This window comes from Mobula birostris, chromosome 1 (assembly GCF_030028105.1).
Source record: "Mobula birostris isolate sMobBir1 chromosome 1, sMobBir1.hap1, whole genome shotgun sequence".
Classification (NCBI taxonomy): domain Eukaryota; kingdom Metazoa; phylum Chordata; class Chondrichthyes; order Myliobatiformes; family Myliobatidae; genus Mobula; species Mobula birostris.
In genome coordinates, this window is record NC_092370.1 from 100,185,361 (window position 1) to 100,206,360 (window position 21,000).

The 21,000-nt window shown below is 45.1% G+C and overlaps 1 protein-coding gene across 1 annotated transcript in view; it reads left to right on the plus strand.

Annotated features, from left to right (window-relative positions):
- The first annotated feature begins 4,341 nt into the window (after positions 1–4,341).
- The window catches only part of LOC140189568 (1-phosphatidylinositol 4,5-bisphosphate phosphodiesterase delta-1-like), a 42,309-nt gene continuing 25,650 nt past the window's right edge, over positions 4,342–21,000 (plus strand). Inside the window, exons 1-5 of the mRNA XM_072246130.1 lie at positions 4,342–5,776; positions 12,702–12,866; positions 17,197–17,413; positions 17,920–18,049; positions 20,238–20,466. Coding sequence (XP_072102231.1) covers positions 4,342–5,776; positions 12,702–12,866; positions 17,197–17,413; positions 17,920–18,049; positions 20,238–20,466 — 2,176 coding nt within the window. The remainder of the gene's footprint in view (positions 5,777–12,701; positions 12,867–17,196; positions 17,414–17,919; positions 18,050–20,237; positions 20,467–21,000) is intronic.

A 21,000-nucleotide genomic window follows, 5' to 3' on the forward strand; every position in this document is an offset into this window, starting at 1 on the left:
TTTGAAAATCTCTGCCTTTATTCCTTCTACCAAACTGCATGACGATATCCTTCCCTTCACTGTACCTGCCACTTCAATGAGACTGAATGCTGGAATCTGAAGCAACACACAAACCGCTGGAAAAACTCAGCAGATCAGGCAACATTTGTGGAGGGGAATGAACAATTGGTGTCGCTGGAATGAGGGATAGAGGTGAGATAACTACTATTAAGTGGTGGGGCAAGATCAGGTACCTGATGTGTGGATCCAGGTTGTGTGGCGGGGTGTTGTGTGATAGCAGATGGAGTGGGGGAGAGAAGGAGCGGTCTCAAAAGCTCGGACTGTTCTAGTCGAATTGTGTTTTTTTTTTTTGGAGATTTAATGGAACATTGCTGTGTAGGCCTAATTGTTTCATCGATATATGCAATTGTATGAAATGTACATACAGTAATTCACAAGCACCAGCATTGAGTTGGGGTTCATTTTAAGAAGCTGGTCTGACTTGATTACTTTTTTTAACCATGCTTTACACTGAACATTTGGAGGGGAAAAAGGGAGTTTGTTAAGGGTTCCCTTGAACTTAAAACACCTCACCCATTCTATCTGTGAAAGCCTACACTGGAGACCTGGATGCTCTGGGACGATTCCAGAGTTATTGAACATGTTGGCCAATGCAGTCGCTTTGAAACTGCTGAAGTTTTGGGAGAAAAGTGTTTTTGCTTAATTTGTACAAGCCAAGGCCCTATTTGCACTGTGAGAAATATCCGCGGACAATACCAGATGTTACTGTGGAGTAGGTCGCTCAGTAATTCCACGGTGGTCAATTGTTCATTATGGACACCCCCTCAGAGCAACATTTCCTTTGTGATGAGGGTGGTCATGAGAGTGTGCTGCTGGCTTTGCCTATTGATGAGGAGGCACAGAGTGACAAAATCTCACTGGAGGCCTCCAACAGCAGCGTGGTGGTGGTGGCGACTCTGGTCCGGGTCCATGTATGCCTCTGGCCACTTCATGAAGTAATCCATGGCCACAAGAACGTAGTGCTTCCTGCTGTCGGTGAGGGTTTGGGGCCCAGGATGGCCACTCTACGCACTCCATTGGGACCCCCACCAGGTACTGCTGCATTGGTGGTATGGCCCCTTCTGAGATGTGCAAGTGTACCAACAGCTCCACGTCCTGACTGCACTCAGGCCGGTAGAAGCATTCACGCAGCTTGCCCAATGCCTTTGTAACACCAAAGTGGAAGGCCCTGACCAGCCTCTGCACCCACTGCTGCACGACGGCACAGAAGCCCTGGGGCACCAACAGTTGCAGAAGATGTCTGTTGCCATCTGAAAACCGCCACTGCTGTAACAACCACCCATCGTGCACCTCCAGTATGCCCCACTGAGAGTGTAGGGCTTTCGTCTCTCGATCCAGGGTGGAGACCTCTGCCCACTCCAGCCACCGTCCAATATGCAGCTACCCCTTCAACCGGGCCAGCGTGACATCACTTTCGTGTTCGCAGTGCAGCTGCTTGTGCTCAATGATGGGGAGGTCTATCTCACCACGGGCCGCCGCCTGAACTGTCGCCACCTTGCTTGCTGCTGGCTCCATTTTCGAGGTGGCAACTGTAGTGACACTCAGTGGCCTCACAGGGATGAGGAGAATGGACGTCAGCATTGCTGTGGTGCCTTCCGGCACGGTGCTGCTCCTCAAAATCGTAGTCATGGAGAGCTTCCAGCTACCGCACCAGCTGCCTCTTGGGACCATGGAAGCTCAATAGCCAGGTCAACGGCGCATACTCCATGTGAAGCAGGATCGGTCGGCTGAAGAGGTAGGGGTGAAAGTGGTGCAGAGCCTGGACCACGGCCAAGAGCTCCTGATAGGTGACAAAATAGTTCATTTCTGGGCAGCACCAGCTGTAAAGTCCAGCCAGCTTCTCAATTGTATTGAGGTCTGGACTCTGATTTGGCCACTTATCTTGCAAAGTGTTCATACAGATTACTTAGTGCAATGGGTACAATGTAAAAAAAAAAATATAACAGAAGGCAGAATAAAGTTTAGCAGTCACAAAGAAAGTGCAGTACAAGTAAGCAATCAAGTGCAAGATCAAAATGAGTTCAAGAGTCTATCCAAGTACAGGCTATTCAGCTCATGACGTTGATCGGACCTTTCAAAGTATTCTGAGGTCCATCTAATCCCTCCCACAGAGCCCACATTTTTTCTATCATCCATGTGCCTATCTAAGTTTCTAATTGTCCTTACTGTATCTGCCAATAGTTTTTTAAAACGGGGTAGAAGCTGTCCTTGTGCTGAGTGGTGCATGCTTTTGGGTTTTTGAGTCTTTTGCCGGAGGTAGTAAGAAATATTGTCTGAGGTGGGAGGGGTCTTTGATTATTCTGGCTGCTTTACTGAGGCAGTGAGAAGTGCAGACAGAGTCAGTGGAGGGGAGGCTGGTTTCGGTGATGCGCAAAGCTACGTCAATCCCACTGCAGATTCTTTTGATCATTTTCAAGATCATATTGAGATAGATTGTGAAATAAAGAGTCCATCTTATTGTATAAGGGGACAGTTCAATCGTCTTATAACAGAAAGATAGAAGCTGTTCTTGTGTCGGGTGCTAGTTTGTGCTTTAAGGCTTTTGTATCTTCCGCCTGATGGGAGACGGGAGGGGGGAAAATATCTGGTATGGGAGAGGTCCTTGAATAAGCCAGTGTTTTTGCTGAGATAGTGGGACGGGCAGACACAGTTCATGGTGGGGAGGATGGTTTCCATGATGTGCTGAACTGTATCCACAAACATTTTTCATTATTTTGTAGTTACGAGCAAGATCTTGATGATATAGTTAGGCCACACTTAGATCCCCTCCAGTTCGCCTACCAGCCCCGACTAGGAGTTGAGGATGCCATCGTCTACCTGCTGAACCGTGTCTATGCCCACCTGGACAAGCCAGCGAGCACTGAGGGTCATGTTTTTTGACCTCTCCAGTGCGTTCAACACCATCCGCCCTGCTCTGCTGGGGGAAAAGCTGACAGCGATGCAGATGGATGCTTTCCTGGTGTCATGGATACTTGATTACCTGACTGGCAGACCACAGTACCTGTACTTGCAACACTGTGTGTCCGACAGAGTGATCAGCAGCACTGGGGCTCCACAGGGGACTATCTTGTCTCCCTTTCTCTTCATCATTTACACCTCGGACTTCAACTACTGCACAGTCTTGTCATCTTCAGAAGTTTTCTGATGACTCGGCCATAGTTGGATGCATCAGCAAAGGAGATGAGGCTAAGTACAGGGCTACGGTAGGAAACTTTGTCACATGGTGTGAGTGGAATTATCTGCAGCTTAATATGAAAAAGACTAAAGCCTGGTGGTAGACCTGAGGAGGGCTAAGGCACCGGTGACCCCTGTTTCCATCCAGGGGGTCAGTGTGGACATGGTGGAGGATTACAAATACCTGGGGATACGAAATGACAATAAACTCGACTGGTCTAAGAACACTGAGGCTGTCTACAAGAAGGGTCAGAGCTGTCTCTATTTCCCGAGGAGACTGAAGTCCTTTAACATCTGCCGGACGATGCTGAGGATGTTCTACGAGTCTGTGGTGGCCAGTGCTATCATGTTTGCTGTTGTGTGCTGGGGCAGCAGGCTGAGTGTAGCAGACACCAACAGAATCAACAAACTCATTCCTAAGGCCAGTGATGTTGTGGGGATACAACTGGGCTCTCTGACAGTGGTGTCTGAAAAGAGGATGCTGTCCAAGTTGCATGCCATCTTGGACAATGTCTCCCACCCACTACATAATGTACTGGGTGGGCACAGGAGTACATTCAGCCAGAGGCTCATTCCACCGAGATGCAACACTGAGCGTCATAGGAAGTCATTCCCGCCTGTGGCCATCAAACTTTACAACTCCTCCCTTGGAGGGTCAGACACCCTGAGCCAATAGGCTGGTCCTGGATTTATTTCCTGGCATAATTTACATATTACTATTTAATTATTTATTGTTTTATTAGTATTTATTTATGGGCAACTGTAATGAAAACTAATTTCCCTCGGGATCAATGAAGTATGACTATGACTATATAGATTGTGGGTTCATGAGTATATCCTCATGTATAATGGGAGGCTGGTTTTCATGATGTCATGATGATGTGTCCACAATACTTGTACATTTTCTTGAGCAAGGTCATAATGAGCTAGGTCATCAATGCATGTTATTTTTCAAGGGACTGCTAAGTATTTTAATAACTGTAGGACAGGAGTTGTCTATTGGCAAAGTCCAAGTTTTGTGCTTCTCCCTGCTGAAGAGGGGAGTACCTTCTTGCTTTGCTTCTGCAATATTGTTGGAATTCTACTTGTATCCCCCAGAACAGCGGGATGTGCTGCCACAAACTATCTGCGCTGCTGCTCCTCAGCCTGTCAGCTGTTGGGGCCGCTGTTGCCGCCAGCCTCTGGGCCCGCAGGAAGAATACCAGGAAGGGCCCCCTAGCTGGGGAAGCTGAGCTCGGAGCAGACGTCGCCCAGCAGGACGTTGAGCGAGTGGAGCTAGAAAACTTGGTATGCTCGAGTCTACCAGTAAACATCGAGACGGAAAGTCTCGAAGCTGGAAGCTTGGCTCCCAAGGTTACAGAGTCAGAACATGAGACGGAAAATTTGTGTCCGGGTGAGGGTAGCCTGGATTTCCAGGAAGGTTATTCAGAGGAAGGAGCTCTGAATAGGAAACCAGAGAGCCAGAATATTGGGGGTGATAATATGGAAGAAGGGGATGAAGGAAAGCAGCATGGAATTAGTTTACTGGAACAGCCAGATGGAAAGCCAGGTCCCGAGCTAACTGTTGGGGCCGCTGTTGCCGCCAGCCTCTGGGCCCGCAGGAAAAATACCAGGAAGGGCCCCCTAGCTGGGGAAGCTGAGCTCGGAGCAGACGTCGCCCAGCAGGACGTTGAGCGAGTGGAGCCAGAAAAGTTGGGATGCTCGAGTCTACCAGTAATCATCGAGACGGAAAATCTGCAAGCTGAAAGCTTGGCTCCTGAGGTTAGAGAGTCAGAACATGAAACTGAAAATTTGTGTCCAGGTGAGGGTAGCCTGGATTTCCAGGAAGGTTATTCAGAGCAAGGAGCTCTGAATAGGAAACCAGAGAGCCAGAATATTGGGGGTGATAATATGGAAGAAGGGGATGAAGGAAAGCAGCATGGAATTAGTTTACTGGAACAGCCAGATGGAGAGCCAGGTCCCGAGCTAGCTGTTGGGAATTTTCCGTCAGAGGTGGCTGCCCCAGCAATGAAGCAAGTGTTCAAAAACGGAGATACCTGGGATGAGAACATGATAAATGAAAGTAAGGATGAAGGAATCATTGCTGAGGAGGAAGTGAATAATGAAAGGAAAGACAATGTAATTGTGGGAGAAGAGAAAGTGGGACTTAAAAGAGGGGATCAAGGAATGAGCAGTGAAGAACAGGTGCAGAACGATGAACGGAGTCCAGAGTGTGGATCAGATGACACCACAAAGGTGGGTGACAGAAGAGCTCCATTGAGTGGAAGATTGCAATCGGTAGGAAAGTTTCTTGGCGTTAAGAAACGAAGGTATGCAGAGGTGAGATTGGCTGAGGACGGGAAGACAGAATACAAGAGAAGATGGCCAAGAACAAATCAAAAACTCCACAGAGATCGGCAAAGATGTGAACAAGAGGGCTGCCGAGGTGAGGGAATGGTGCCCGCTGATATGACGCTGCAGTCAAGATTCTGCAAAGAGGATTCAGTTCACATCACAAAATATACAGAAGATTTGAATGCAAACTCTCACAAAGAAGCTGAAGGTAAAAATTGTCTCATACCAATAGATGTGTGAGCGAGTGAGTGTGAGAGAAAATGTGAGAGAATAGATGTTTAGGCACGATCGCTGTATCAAGGTTTTTATATTAAATACAGTTGCCACCTGTATCTGGAAAAAAAGTGGCCAGTGGGTGTATTTTCTTGGTCTTCTGCTGCTGTAACCCATTCACTTCAAGGATGTATTGTCATTCGAGATGCTGTTCTACACAGCACTGTTGTAATATATGGTTATTTGTGTTCCCAGTGTCTTCCTGTCAGCTTGAGCTTGTTTGGCCATTTTCCACTGTCCCTTTCAATTAACAAGGTGTTTGGATGGTTTTTGCACCATTCTCTGAAAACTCAAGAGACTGTTGTGCTTTAAAATTCCAGCTCATCAGTTTCTGTGAAACACAGACCACTCTGTCTGGCACCAACTATCATTCTGTGGTCAAAGTCACTTAGATCACGTTTCTACCCCATTCTGATATTTGGTCTGAACAGCAATTGAACCTCTTGTACATGGCTACATGCTTTTATGCATTGAGTTCCTGCCACGTACATTTCTGTTTCGCATAATCTTTTTTTTCGCTCCCACTCCTTTGCCCTCTTCTCTTATTTAACTCTTAAAGAAGTAATCTCAGCCAGCCCTTTAAAGATTAGCTTTATTTATCACACGTCGAAATATTCAGTGAAACGTGCAGTCTTGTATTGAGGACTTACACGGTCTGAGGATGGGCTCTGGGCACACCGTAAATGTTGGCACGCATCCAGCGCCAACATTGCATGCCACAACTCACTAACCTGAACCTGTACCTACTTGGAATGTGGCAGAATACCAGAGCACCCAAAGGAATCCCAGGTGCCCACAGGGAGAACAGGCAAGCTCCTTACAGGCAGCAGTGGGAATCGAACCCTTACCAGTGATTGCTAGCACTGTAAAGTGATCGCCACTGACCACTACACTTCCGCAGACGTACTGGTTTCTTCCAGTGAACTGACGGGTGCTCTTCAAGGAATTGGTTCCCATGTCCTTGTATGCTGAGACCATGTCAGTGATTCCAACAATAAATACAATGCTGAGCACAAACCAGCAGAGAGGAATTAACAATCCCAAGTCACAATTAAACCCTTTCTGAAGAGAGATGTGTAAACAAGCTGTATCTCTGCATCTATCCCAACTTGGATAGTCGAGAACTTTAATTGAAGTGTAGCAGGCTGAAGCGTGACTTTATAGCAGTGTCTAAAATTATAAGGGGTATAGATAGTGTGAATGTACTAAGTCTTTTTCCTTGGACTGGTGAATCAAGGACTAGAGGGCACATGTTAAAGGTGAGAGGGAAGAAATTTAATGGTTAAGTTCAGATTTATTTCTCAAAGTTTAAAGTTCACAGTAAATTTATTTTCAAATTCCATATATGTCACCATATACTATCCTGAAATTCATTTTCTTCTGGACCTTCCCAATACAATTAATAATAGCGTTGCACACCGGGGGTGTGGTTGTCAGCACGCCCCCAGCATTCCTAGCAGCCAGCGCTGTGTGTTTAGTACAATTATGTTGAGATGTTCAAATTTAGTTTTTGTTACATTTCAGCTCGGGTAATACAGTTGTTCACTTGTGTGTTTGTGTGCCATCCTGAATGTAACCGAGGTGTGTAGTAATCATCTCCTCCGTCAGTGTGTGACTGAGTTCTCACCAAGCTTTGCGCTCTGCTATTGTGCGTGTCGCAATAGGAAGAGCAGTTGAGATGAGTGAGCTTTTGTCATCTGCCATTATGTACCAAATGCTCGCCACAATACGATAGAATCAAAGATAAACTACACACAAAAGTCTGACAAACAACCATTGTGCAAAAGATGACAAATTATGCTGATACAACATAATGATAATAACAAGTAAATAAATAACTTTGAGAACATGAGCTATATTGCCGTTGAAAGTGTGTTCAAAGGTTGTGCTCAGTGATCTGTTCAGTGTTAAGGTGAGGGAAATTATCCACACTGGTTCAGGAGCCTCATGGTTGAAGGGTAATAACTGTCCCTGAACTTGGTGGTGTGGGAAATGTAGATCCTGTGCCTCCGTCCTGATGGCAACAATGAGAAGGGAGCGTGGCCTAGATGGCGGACGTCCTTGAAGATCGATGCTGCTTTCTTCTGGCAGTGCTTCTTATAGATGTGCTGAATGGTGGATGTTGGAGCTTTTCCTCTGGACTGGGCCGTATCCATCACTTTTTGTCGGCCTTGACATTCTTGAACATTGGTCTTTCCATACCAGGCCATTAGGCAACCAGTCAGGATACTCTCCACTGTGCAACTCCAGAAGAAAGAATGTCTGAGGTGGGAAGGTCTTTGATGATGCTGGCTGCTTTACTGAGGCAGTGAGAAATACAGACAGCTTTCCCCATCAGAGAAACCTGCCTCCACTCCATGGTCTCTATGTCCAAAACACTGCAGATCCTTTTGATTACATGCGAGATTATATTGAGATAGATTGTAAAATAAAGAGTCCATCTTATTGTACAAGGGGACCGTTCAATCGTCTCATAACAGGAAGATAGAAGCTGTTCTTGCGTCTGGTGCTGGTTTGTGCTTTAAGGCTTTTGTATCTTCCGACTGATGGGAGATGGGAGAAGAGAAAGTATCTGGTGTGGGACAGCTCTAAAGATCTGGGGGTTATTCACGCCCCCAGCATTTATGTTTGAAAATTGCATTCATAATGTGTGTATTCAGTACAATTATAGTGAGATGTTCGAGTTCAGTTTTTGTTACATTTTATCTCGGGTTATTCAGTTGTTCATCTGTGTGTTTGTGTGCCACCCTGAATGTAACCAGGATGTGCACTAATAACCTCCCTATCTGTATGTGATTGAGTTACTTCTCACCAAGCTTTGCGCTCTGTTATTGTGCATGTCGCAATAGAAAGAGCAATTGAGATGAATGAGCTTTCCTCGTTTGTCATCATGTACCGAATGCTCGCCACAATACAATAGAATCAAAGCTGAACTGCACACAAAGACTGATAAACAACCAACGTGTAAAAGATGAGAAACTATGCTAATAATATATAATAATAATAATAAGTAAATAAATAACTTTGAGAACGTGAGTTGTACTGTCTTTGCAAGTGTGTTCAAAGGTTGTGCTCATGCTGATAATCCCCTGATTTCTTCCTCCTGCAGTCAAAGAAACACATATTTGGCTTGGCTGATGTTGGACCATAAGATATAGGAACAGAAGTAGGCCACTCGGCATCGAGTCCGCTCCGCCATTCAATCATGGGCTGATGCATTTCTTCCAGTCATCCCCACTTCGCTGCCCCATATCCTTTGATGTCCTGGTTAATCAAGAACCTATCTATCTCTGCCTTAAATACACCCAATGACTTGGGTATTCCAAAAATCCATCCCTTAGACATTCTACAAATTCTCTCTCTTGAGGTCCAGTACTTGCCTGGTTTTTCCAATCCACTTTCATGTTAAAATCCCCAAAGATTATCATGACACTGCCTTCTGACATGCCTTTTCTGTCTTCTGCTGTAATTTGTAATCCACATCCTGGCTGCTGTTTGGAGGCCTGAATACAACTGCCATTTGGGTCCTTTTACCCTTGTCATTTCTTAGCTCAACCCATAGACACTCTACACCTTCCTATCCTATGTCATCCCTTTCTAATGATTTAATATTATTTCTTATACACAGGGCGACACCACCCCCTCTGCCTACTAACCTATCTTTCCGATACACTGAATATCTTTGCACGTTCAGCTCCCAGTGACAGCCATCCTTTAGCCAAGTTTCAGAAATGGCCACAAGGTCAATCTTGCTAATCTGTAGCTGAATTTCAAGATCGGCCATTTTATTTCTTGTGCTGCAGGCATTCAAATATAAACATTTTTGGTCCAGTATTTGGTGCTTTCTGTTTTAACTGCACCACGCCTCTATTGCCCTGTAACTCATCCCACTGGATGTGATTATGCCTCATCTTCTGCCTGTCCTTTCTATCATCTCTGTTGCACGCTATCTTTGATTTATTTCTGTTTTCCCCTTCCTCAGCCCTATCACCCCAGTTCCCATCCCCCTACCAAATTAGTTTAAACCCTCCCTAACAGCTCTAGTAAATATGCCCGCTCAGATATTGGACCCCTTTGGGTTCAAGTGTAACCCGTACATTTTGTACAGATCGTACCTCCCCAGAAGAGGCCCCAATGATCCAGGAATCTGAAGCCCTGCCCCTTACATCAGTCTCCCAGCTACACATTAAGATACCTGATCATGCTATTCTTGCACTTGCTAGCATGTGGCACAGGCAGCAATCCTGAGATTGCTACCCAAGAGGTCCTGCTTTTCAGCTTCCTTCCCAACTCCCTGAATTCTCTCTTCAATAGCTCCTCACTTTTTCTACCTTTGTCATTGCTACCAACGTGTACCAAGACTTCTGGCTGTTCACCCTCTCCCTTCAGAATACCCTGCACCCGAACCAAGACAACCCGTACCCTGGCACCTGGGAGGCAACACACCATGTGGGTATCTCTATCAGGCTGACAGAACCTCCTTTCTTTCCCCTCACTCTGGATCCCCATATGACTACCACATTCCTCATCTTCCTCTTTCCCTTCTGCACCACGCTCAGTGCTATGGTCATCCCCCTCAATCGCATCCAAAGTCAGATAAAGATTACTGAGGTGGATGGCCACAGGGGTGCTCTCTGCTATCAGAGCTCTTCCTTTTGCTTCCCTGACCGTCACCCACTTATCTACCTCCTGCAGCCTCGGGGTGATTAACTCCCTGTAGCTCCTCTCTATCTCCTGTTCACTCTCGCTAATAAGCTGTAGGTCGTCGAGCCGCAGCTCCAGATCCTTAACACCGTCTCTCAGGAGCTGCAGCTCAGTGCATCTAGAGCAGATGTGGCCATCTGGGAGACAGGAAAATTCCCAGGATTCCCACATCCGGCACCCAGAACAAAATACTAACCCTATCGGGCATGCTCTCTATTCCTCAAAAAAATGCAATGAAAACCCAAAAACGAAGTCCACCTACCCACTTACCTCGCCGAAGCCCGAATGAGCCAAAGCCTGTCGCTTCTACTCTCGCCACTGGCCTGCTCCCGACAATGGCCACTCTGCTTATCCCATCTGTACTTTTAGTTAGTTCGTTGAGCTCAGTTGCCGCCGCTGATAGGCCCCGCACAATGGACTAATGCCCGCAAAGCTCTTGTTTTAAATAACTGTCTCTGACCTGTGAGAAGCACTTCTTCGTCGAGTTCAGTTGTCACTGCTGAGAGGGCCCGCACAATAATATGTTAAGTGAGAAATTGTTGTTGTGGCACCATTCATCTAGATTTTCATTCTCCCTATATGTTACTTGTCAGCAGCTTTGATTTAGCCCAAAACCAGTGGTATTGTCAGCAAACTTAGAATGCAACGGGACTTGGGAGTTCTCGTACAGGATACCCTTAAAGTTAACCTCCAGGTAGAGTCAGTAGTGAAGAAGGCGAATGCAATGTTGGCATTCATTTCTAGAGGAATAGAGCATAGGAGCAGGGATGTGATGTTGAGGCTCTATAAGGCACTGGTGAGACCTCACTTGGAGTACTGTGGGCAGTTTTGGTCTCCTTATTTAAGAAAGGATGTACTGACGTTGGAGAGGGTGCAGAGAAGATTCACAAGAATGATTCCGGGAATGAGACGGTTAACATATGAGGAACGTTTGCCCGCTCTTGGACTGTATTCCTTGGAGTTTAGAAGAATGAGGGGAGACCTCATAGAAAGATTTCGAATGTTGAAAGGCATGGACAGAGTGGATGTGGCAAAGATTTTTCCCATGATGGGGGAGTCTAGTACGAGAGGGCATGACTTAAGGATTGAAGGGCGCCCATTCAGAACAGAAATGCGAAGAAATTTTTTTAGTCAGAGGGTGGTGAATCTATGGAATTTGTTGCTACGGGCAGCAGTGGAGGCCAAGTCATTGGGTGTATTTAAGGCAGAGATTGATAGGTATCTGAGTAGCCAGGGCATCAAAGGTTATGGTGAGAAGGCGGGGGAGTGGGACTAAATGGGAGAATGGATCAGCTCATGATAAAATGGCGGAGCACACTCGGGCCGAATGGCCGACTTCTGCTCCTTTGTCTTATGGTCTTAATATACCATTGGAGTTATCTTTAGCCTCACAGTCTCAAGTATAAAGCAAGTAGAGTATGGGGTTAAGCACACTGCCTTGTGGTGCACCTGTGTTGATGGTGATTGTGGAAGAGATGTTGTCAGTCTGGTGACTGGCGTCAATAAGTGAGGAAATTGAGGACCCATTTGCAAAGAGGTATTGAAGTCAGGGTCTTGGAGTTTATTGATTAGGTTTGATGCAATGATAGCATTGACTACTGAACTGTAATCAATGAAGAGTGTCCTGCTGTGTGCATCTTCCCTGTGCAGATGTTCTAGGGCTGAGTGAAGAGTCAATGAAATAACATCTGCTGTAATCTGTTGTGATGGTTGGTAGATTGGATTGGATATAAATGCTACTGAATGATCATCATTGAAGCAGGTTACCTGAATCTCCTTGGGTACCAGTATGATCAATATCTGCTTGAGGCAGATGGGTACCTCAGACTGCTGTAGCGAAAAGTTAAAGATAACAGTAAATACTCCATATGGTTGATGAGCAGAGATCTTTAGAAATTCAGCCAGGTTCACTGTCTGGGCTGCATGATTTCCATGGGTTCTGTCACATAACAAGGGCCTGTGTTGTGGATTAGTATCATATCTTATTTTTTGCTCTCTCCTGAACATTAACACCTTTTCCCTGCTCTAGGCATTCTCCAGTTACCTATCCCATTCCTCCCTCGCTCCCTCTTTTCCTTCATTACCTTCTTAGCCTTCACTTCCTTTCTGCCTTTCTGGCGTCTCTCTGACTGATGTGTCCTCTCTGTTTTCCTCAGAAGACTTCAACGAAGAAGATCTTGAAGTCATGCTCAAAGGGAGCCGTCTGCTGAAAATTAAGTCTCATTTTTGGATGAAGTTCCGTTATTACAGGCTCCAGGAGGACTGTCAGACGGTGTGGTATGACTCTCAGAAAATCTTCAAGAGAGCCAGGAACCAAATTTGTGAGTGTTGTTCAAGTCTTAGAGGGATGGTGGGACAGGACAGTGAGAGTGTTGGTAGAAAGTTTACAAAAATATTTGTCCAAGGGGCCAACAATGCCAGTGATGAGACCTTGATTGATGGTATGACACCATGTTGGAGCCAGTAGATTTGCTGCCTGAAGGCAGCTCTGATCTGGGCAGAAACAGCAGAATGAAATAAAATTTAATTCATTTAATTTTGAGATACAACACAGAACAGACCTTTCTGGTCCAACAACTCGCCTACTTAACATGATCCCAATGGCAGGACAATACTCAATTACTAATTATACTACTAAATTGTACGACTTCGGACTGCGGAGGAAACCCACTTGATCACAGGGAGTATGAAAAAGCCCCTTGCAGACGGTGCCAAAATTGAAATGTGAACTCTGACGACCTGAGCTGTCATAGCGTCCTGGTAACTGCCACGCAAGAGTGATGCCCCTTGTCCTTTGTGCTGTCTGTGTGGAGCTTGTACGTTCTCCCTGTGAACACACGTGTTTGCCCTGGGAGCTTTAACTTCCTCCCTCTATTTAATATTGGTTTGTTATTGTCACATGTAATGAGATGAAGTGTAAAACTTGGTTTTGCTTTGATCACGTCATTTTCTAATGGTGTTCATTCTTGAAGATATTGTCTATAAATTTAATTTCTTGTGAATGGTGCTTATCTGATGCTATGAGCCATATATGTTGCTGGAAGTCAGTTTTTCAATGCCCTGTGCAAACATGTACTTGCACACAAGACAATAAACTCAATTTTGACTTTGACAGCTGGACACACATTACTTTGAAGCAAAAATACATTGAGGTAGTAAAAGCAAAATCACTACAGAATGTAGAATATAATCACTGGCACATTAGGTACACCTGCTCATTAAGGCAAATATCTAATCAGCCAGTCATGCTGGTATTTTCATGCACAATGCTCTCGAGACAATAGGAGCAGGAGTAGGCCATTCGGCCCTTCGAGCCAGCACTGCCATTCACTGTGATTATGGCTGATCATCTAGTATTTACAGATGGTTCAAAAAAAAACACAAAACTAAAGAACATCTAGTGAGTCTCATTTCTGTGGGCAGAATGTTTTGTTAATGAGAGAGGCCAGAGAACGAAGTCCAATCTGGATCAAGCTGCCTGGAAGTTGGACCTAAGTTAAGTAGCCATGTGGTACAAGTGGTTGGAAGAAGAATGTCTCTGAAAGCACAACATGCCAAACGTTGAAGTGGGCAGACAATGGCAGCAGAAGACCACAAACCTGTACTCAGCACAGGAGGTACCTAATAAAGTGGCCAGTGAGTGTATTTGTGACATGTGCATCGAGACAGACAGTGAAATCTGTCATTTTGCATCAAATCAAGTCAGATGGGTTGAAAGATCAAAAGAATAATTTTACTGCATGAACACAAGAAACTCTGCAGATGCTGGACATCTACAGCAACACATACACAACTCTGGATCAGTCAGCAGAAAAGATATAGGTGGGTCAAAGTACAATTGTACACAGACACTGACTCAAATGACTTCAGACTTTACTTCAACAGTGAGAAGTTCTCAGTACAACTGTCCTGCCACATTCACTTGTTCAGATTCCAACAAAAATACACAGGCAATTTAAGAGTTCACAAAGAATACACAATAAAGGCTTCAGATAGACTGTCTCACAAGATTCAGGGTTCAGGAGAAAATGATGCAGACAGTCCACAAAACAAAAGGGGTGTTTCCACAGGCTAGATCCCAGGTAAGTCTTTTTTCAGTACCAACACGCAGAAACGATTCCACAGAGATTGACTAACCTTAGCAGTTGATTCTAACAAGCAGATTAAGTATCATGATTGAGGAACTAATACATGCAGCCACCAGCCTTGAACGCCACTTAATCAGTCCCAGTGAGTTAGGGTGAGCATCACCATCCAGACAGATGGCATCATTGCTCTTGGAGATGTTGGTGCTGCCTGCTGGATGCTTCAGGTGTTATGTCAGCATCCAGAAAAATAAGTAGTTAATGTTTCGGACCAAAAGGAAAAGAGAGGAAGACAACTAAATAAAAAAGTGGGGGAGAGAAAGGAGGACAATTTGATGAGAGGTCTGCTTGGGAGTCTTGTAATAGCAGGTTAGAAGCTTTTCTTGAGCCTGTCCTTATATTCTTCGAGTTTTCATGTCTTCTGCAAGGAGTAGAATCTTGGGGGAGTTAAGGTGAATCTGTTGAGAGTACCACACACAATATGCCAGAAGAACTCAGGCAGCATCTATGAAAGGATATAAACTGTCAATGTTTTGGGCCAAGACCCTTCATCAGGACTGGAAAGGAAGGCAGCAGAAGCCATCACGAGAGGGTCGGGGAGGGGAAAAATACAACCTGATCAGTGAACCAGGTGAGAGGAAAGGTTGTGGTTTTGGGAAGGTGTTTGAACTAAGAAGCTTGGAGGTCATAGGTAGAAGAAATCTCTCAAAGGTCCCTTATGTATCTACCTCTACCACCATGCCTAGCAATGTGTTCCATGCAGTCACCACACTCTGTGTATAAAAAAACAAGAAAGAAAGAAAGAAAAGAAAAATCCATCATCTGCTATCCACCCTGTACTTTGCTCCGATCACTTTAACATTATGCCTCCTTATAATAGCCATTTTCACTCTGGGGGGGGAAAAATCTCTGGCTATCCACTTGATCTACATGGAGACAAGGAAGACCTCCACAGCCATCCATGACAATGAACTCCACAGATTCACCACTCTCTGGCTAAAGAAATCACTCCTCATCTCTGTTTGAAATGGATATCCCTCTATTCTGAGACTGTACCCTCTGGTACTAGTGTCCTCCGCTACAGGAAACATCCACTCCACATGCACTCTATATAGGACTTTCAATATTCATTAGGTTTAAATGAGAGCTCCCCTCGTTCTTTGAAACTCCAACAGTTACAGGCCCAGAGACAGCAAACTCTCCTCATCTGTTCATCCTTTCATTTCAGGACTCATTCTCATGAACAACTTCTGGATGCTCTCCAATACCACACATCTTTTTGAAGATAAGGGGCCCAAAACTGTTCACAATACTGGTGCAATTTGACCAATGTCTGTTTAAGCCTCAGCATTACATCCTGCTCATATTCTTGTCCTCTCGAAATGAATGCTAATATTGCGTTTGCCTTCCATGCCACCAACTTAACCTGCAAGTTAACCTTCAGGGAATCCTGAACAAGGACATCCAATCCCTTTGCACTTCTGAATCTTTAATTTTCTTCCCATTTGGAAAATAGTCTTATGCCTTTATTCCTATGACCAAATTGCATGACATACACGTCCCTAAATTATATTCCATCTGCCACTTCTTTGCCCGTTCTCCTCATCTGTCTAAATCTCTCTGTAGACCCTGCTTCCTCAATATTACCTGCACCTCCACCTATCTTTGTATCATCATCTGAAAACCTGGCCACAAAGTGATCAAGTTCGTCATCCAAATTATTGATATACAACGTGTGCAGAACACAACATGTTATCAACAGCCAAACAGAACAGGCCCCCTTTATTTCCACTGTTTGCCTCACATTACGCAGGCAATCTTCTGTCCATGCAACTTATACCATGGGCTCTTCTTAAGCAGCTTCGTGTGTGACATGTTGTCAATGCAAATCCAAGTAAAAAAACATCCATTGATTCTCCTTTGTCTATCCTGGTGCATTTGTCTTATGTACCTCAGGCCTTCCAGTTTTCCATGTACCTTCTCTTTCCTAATATCAACTGCACTCATTTCAGCCATAGTGTGCTCAACCTGTGTTCATAGACATGCCCACCAGTCCAGTCAGCATCTGGGTAAATCTCATCTGCACTCTTCCTGAAACTGCCACATCCTTCCTGAAATAAGGCAAAGAGAACTGTGTCCATGGGATAGAAGCTGTTCTTGAGCCTGGGGATATGTGTTTTCAAGCTTTTTTATTTCGATGGGAGAGAGGAGAAGTGTGCATGTCTGGATTGAGGGTGATCTTTGAGGATTCTGTGTGTTTTGATGTACACGTAATAAATAAATCTGAATCTACAGGTTAGGCTGCTCTCTGGAGAAGATAAAGAGTTGACGTTCTGAGCTGAGACACTTCATCAGGACTCAGGCCAATTTCGGAAAATCTGATACATTGACTGTTTATTTTTCTGGACCGATGCTGCCTGACCTGCTCAGTCCATCCAGCATTTTCTGTGTGCTAATATGGATTTCCAGCATCTGCAGAATCTCTTGTGTTTATTAATCTGAATCTGAGTATTTTGTTCTGATCTCTGTTGCTGTTCTAACCCACCCACTCCCCAATCCCCTCCAGTCTCCATCGCTGACATCCAAGAGGTGAGGGCAGGCCACTGGTCAGAGGTGATATTGGAGAAGTGCACAGATTGCAGCTTCTCCATCCTCCTTAAGGAGAGGAACACTAAACTGGACCTGGTGGCCAACAGCACTGAGGAGGCCCAGCACTGGGTTAATGGCCTTACAAAACTGAAGATCAGAAACTCCAGCATGAAACGGAGAGAGCAGCTGGACCAGTATCCTTTGCTAAGTATGTCAGAAAGGGAGGGTACCATTTCATCCATTGTCTTCTTTGACATTGGCACCTAAGTCCACCCCCGTGTAGAAGTCAATGTTAGCAGGCACGTGGGAACTACTTCACCTCCAAGTCACGGAACCTGACTTAGAAGTACATAAGCCTATAGGTATGAGAGCACATAATCAGAATCATGTTTATTGTCACTGACATCAGCCTTGTGTTTGTGTATCTGTGTGTGTGTGTGTGTATATGTCTTTGCATGAGTGTGTCTGTGATCTATGTGTGCATCGCTATGTGTGACTCTCATGGGACTGTACCCCACTGTTTGGGATTGGATGGGACTGTACCCCACTGTTTGGGATTGGATGGGACTGTACCCCACTGTTTGGGTTTGGATGGGACTGTAGCCCACTGTTTGGGTTTGGATGGGATTGTACCCCATTGCTTGGGTTTGGATGGGGCTGTACCCCACTGCTTGAGTTGTTTCCTTGCATCACTTCGCAGATTGTTCCAACTTTACCTGCAGAAGGCCAATATTGATAAGAATGCCAAAATCACGCTGGAAGAAGTGAAGCAGTTTATGCATATGATGAATATAGAAGTGGATAGTATGCATGCAATGGATCTGTTCAAGGTACACTACTGTATCTTCATGATTTAATTAATTTAATTATTGTTATTGAGAGATACAGTGCGGAATAGGCACTTCTGGACCTTCAGGTGCACTGCCCAACAACACTCCTATTTAACCCCAGCCTAATTACAGGACAATTTACAATGACCAATGAACCAACTAACTGGTACGTCTTTGGTCTGTGAGAGGGAGATGGGAGCACTCAGAGTTAAGACGTGCAGTCACAGGGAGAATTGTACAGATGGTGTCGAATTGATCTCTGAACTCCACTGGAGTGTAATAGTGTCACTTTAACCGCTACCCTACTGCGGTGCCTAAAAGACAGATAAGCTTTATTTGTCACGTGTGCATCGAAGCATACAGTGAAATACAGTACCTTGTTTCGGAGATGGACACAGCCCGTCTATGTACTGGGCTCAGTGTGCAAGGGTCACCTTGCTTTTTTTGGAATGTGGGAGTAAACTGGATCACCTGGGGAAATGCATGCGATCACAATGAGAACCCTTATAGTTACCCTTATTTGTCATATGTACATCAAAACATACAGTAAAATGTGTCATTTGTGTCAACAACCAGCACAATCTGATACTGCATTGGGAGCATCCCGCAACTGAGTTCATGTGTCAGCATCAACGTAGCATGCCCACAACTCACTAAACCTAACCCACATGTCTTGGGATGTGAGAGGAAACCAGAGCACAGAGGAAAACCACACAATCATGGGAAGAATGTAGAAACTCTTGACAGACTGTGTTAGGAATTGAACCCTGTACTTACACTAACCACTACGCTACTGTGTTGTCCCATCTATCTCTCCCCGCAACTGGATGTTCCAGGCCTGTCAGATTTTTGTACTAACAGCCAGGCCTCCCTAGTCTGCATGTCACGGCACCTTCCTTCTCCTTTACCCACCAGTGACAGGCATCAATGATGTCATTAAGCTGGAAAACTGCAGAACATGTACTGCTGGGACCAGAGAACTTGAGTCTTAGATAGACTGGAGCTTTTTTTGCTGGAGCAGCTGAGGTGAAAGGGTAATGTTACTGAACATTAGATTTTTCTTCTTTATGGTGTTTTCTCCCCCTTTCCCCTTCAATCTTTCTCCATTCCTCTTCATGGTTCCACTCTCACCCCCTTTGCTCCCACCTGCTCATGACTTTCCTCTCGTTCCCCTCCTCCTCCTCCTCATTCTTTCATGGTCCACTCTCGTTTCCTATTAGAATCCTCCTCCTTCAGCCTTTCAGCTCTTCCACCAATCATCTCCCAGCTTTTTACTTCATCTTCACCTCCCCACCCAGTCATCTTCCCCCTCATCTGGTCTCACCTACAGCCTGCCAGCTTCTCCTACCAGCCTCCTATGCCTTCATATTCTCGCTTCTGCTCCCTTCCTTTCCAGTCCTGGTGAAGGATCTTAGCCCATAAAGCAGACTGTTTACTTCTCTTCATGAATGCTGTCTGACCTGCTCAGTTCCTGCGACATTTTCTCTGTGTTGCTCCACTAACCATAAATTCAAAAGAGTATAAGACATCGGAGCAAATTAGGACATTCAGTCTCCTCTGCCATTCCATCATGGCTGATTTATTATCCCTCTCAACTGCACTCTCTTGCTTCCTCTTTATAACCTTCAATCCCCTACTAATCAAGAACCTATCAACCACTGCTTTAAATATAGCCATTGACTTGCCCTCCACAGCCATTTGTCACAATAAATTCCATAGTGTCACCAGCCTCTGGCTAAATGAATCACCCCTCAACACCTGTAAAGGGACATCCTTCTATTCTTAGGCTGTACCTCCTGGTCTCAGACTCTAACACGAAAGGAAGCATCACCTTCACATCCACTCTGTCTGGGCCTTGGAATATGTGGTAGATTTCAATGAGATTCCCCCTGCCACCCCACCACCCCCCAACCTCATTGTTAGAAACTCCAGTGAGTGCCAGTCCAGAGTCTTCAATTGTTCCTTATGCAGTGAGGCTTTCTTTCCCAGGATGATTTCCATGAGCCTCCTCTGGACCCTCTCCAATGCTAGCGCACACTTTCTTATAAAAGGGCCCAGCACTCTCTGGCAAAGTGGTTGAATGAGGTGAACTGTTTTCACTGGGGTGAAGGCAGCACAGATTCAGTAGCAATACAATTTTGGCCGTTCTTTCATCGTAACTGTCTCTGGTCCTTTCTTCCACCCTCAGAAATGTGACAAGGCGAAAGACGGTACCATCTGTGGCAGGGAGATTAAAGAGTTTTATCACATGCTCACGGACCGCAAGGAGATCACCACCATCTTTGATTTCTACTGCAACAAGGAGCAGCTGATCAGCGTGGGAAAACTCCAGGAGTTCCTATGGAAGGAACAAAGGGAGAGTGTGACGCAGGAGAGTGCATCACATCTCATCCAGGTGTATGAATTAAACGAGGAAGGTAAGCCACATCCCTCACCTTGAAGTTGTGTTGCCTACACTTTAGGGATGTTTAATCACATGACCTGTCACCTCAGAACATATACTCAAGTGGCCACTTTATTAGATACCTCTGGTATCTAATGAAGTAACAACAGAGTGTACGTTCGTGGTCTTCTGCTATTGTAGTCAAGTCAAGTCGAGTCACTTTTCATTGTCATTTTGACCATAACTGCTGGTACAGTACACAGTAAAAACGAGACAATGTTTTTCAGGACCATGGTGCTACATGAAACAATACAAAAACTACACTGAACTACGTAAAACAACACAAAAAACTACACTAGACTACAGACCTACCCAGGACTGCATAAAGTGCACAAGACAGTGCAGGCATTACAATAAATAATAAACAAGACAATAGGCACAGTAGAGGGCAGTAGTGTGTGGTGTAGTCTATCCACTTCATGATTCAATGTGTTGTGCATACGGAAATGCTTTTCTGCATATCGCTGTTTTAACACATGGTTAGTTGCGTTTCTGTCCCTCTCCTGAT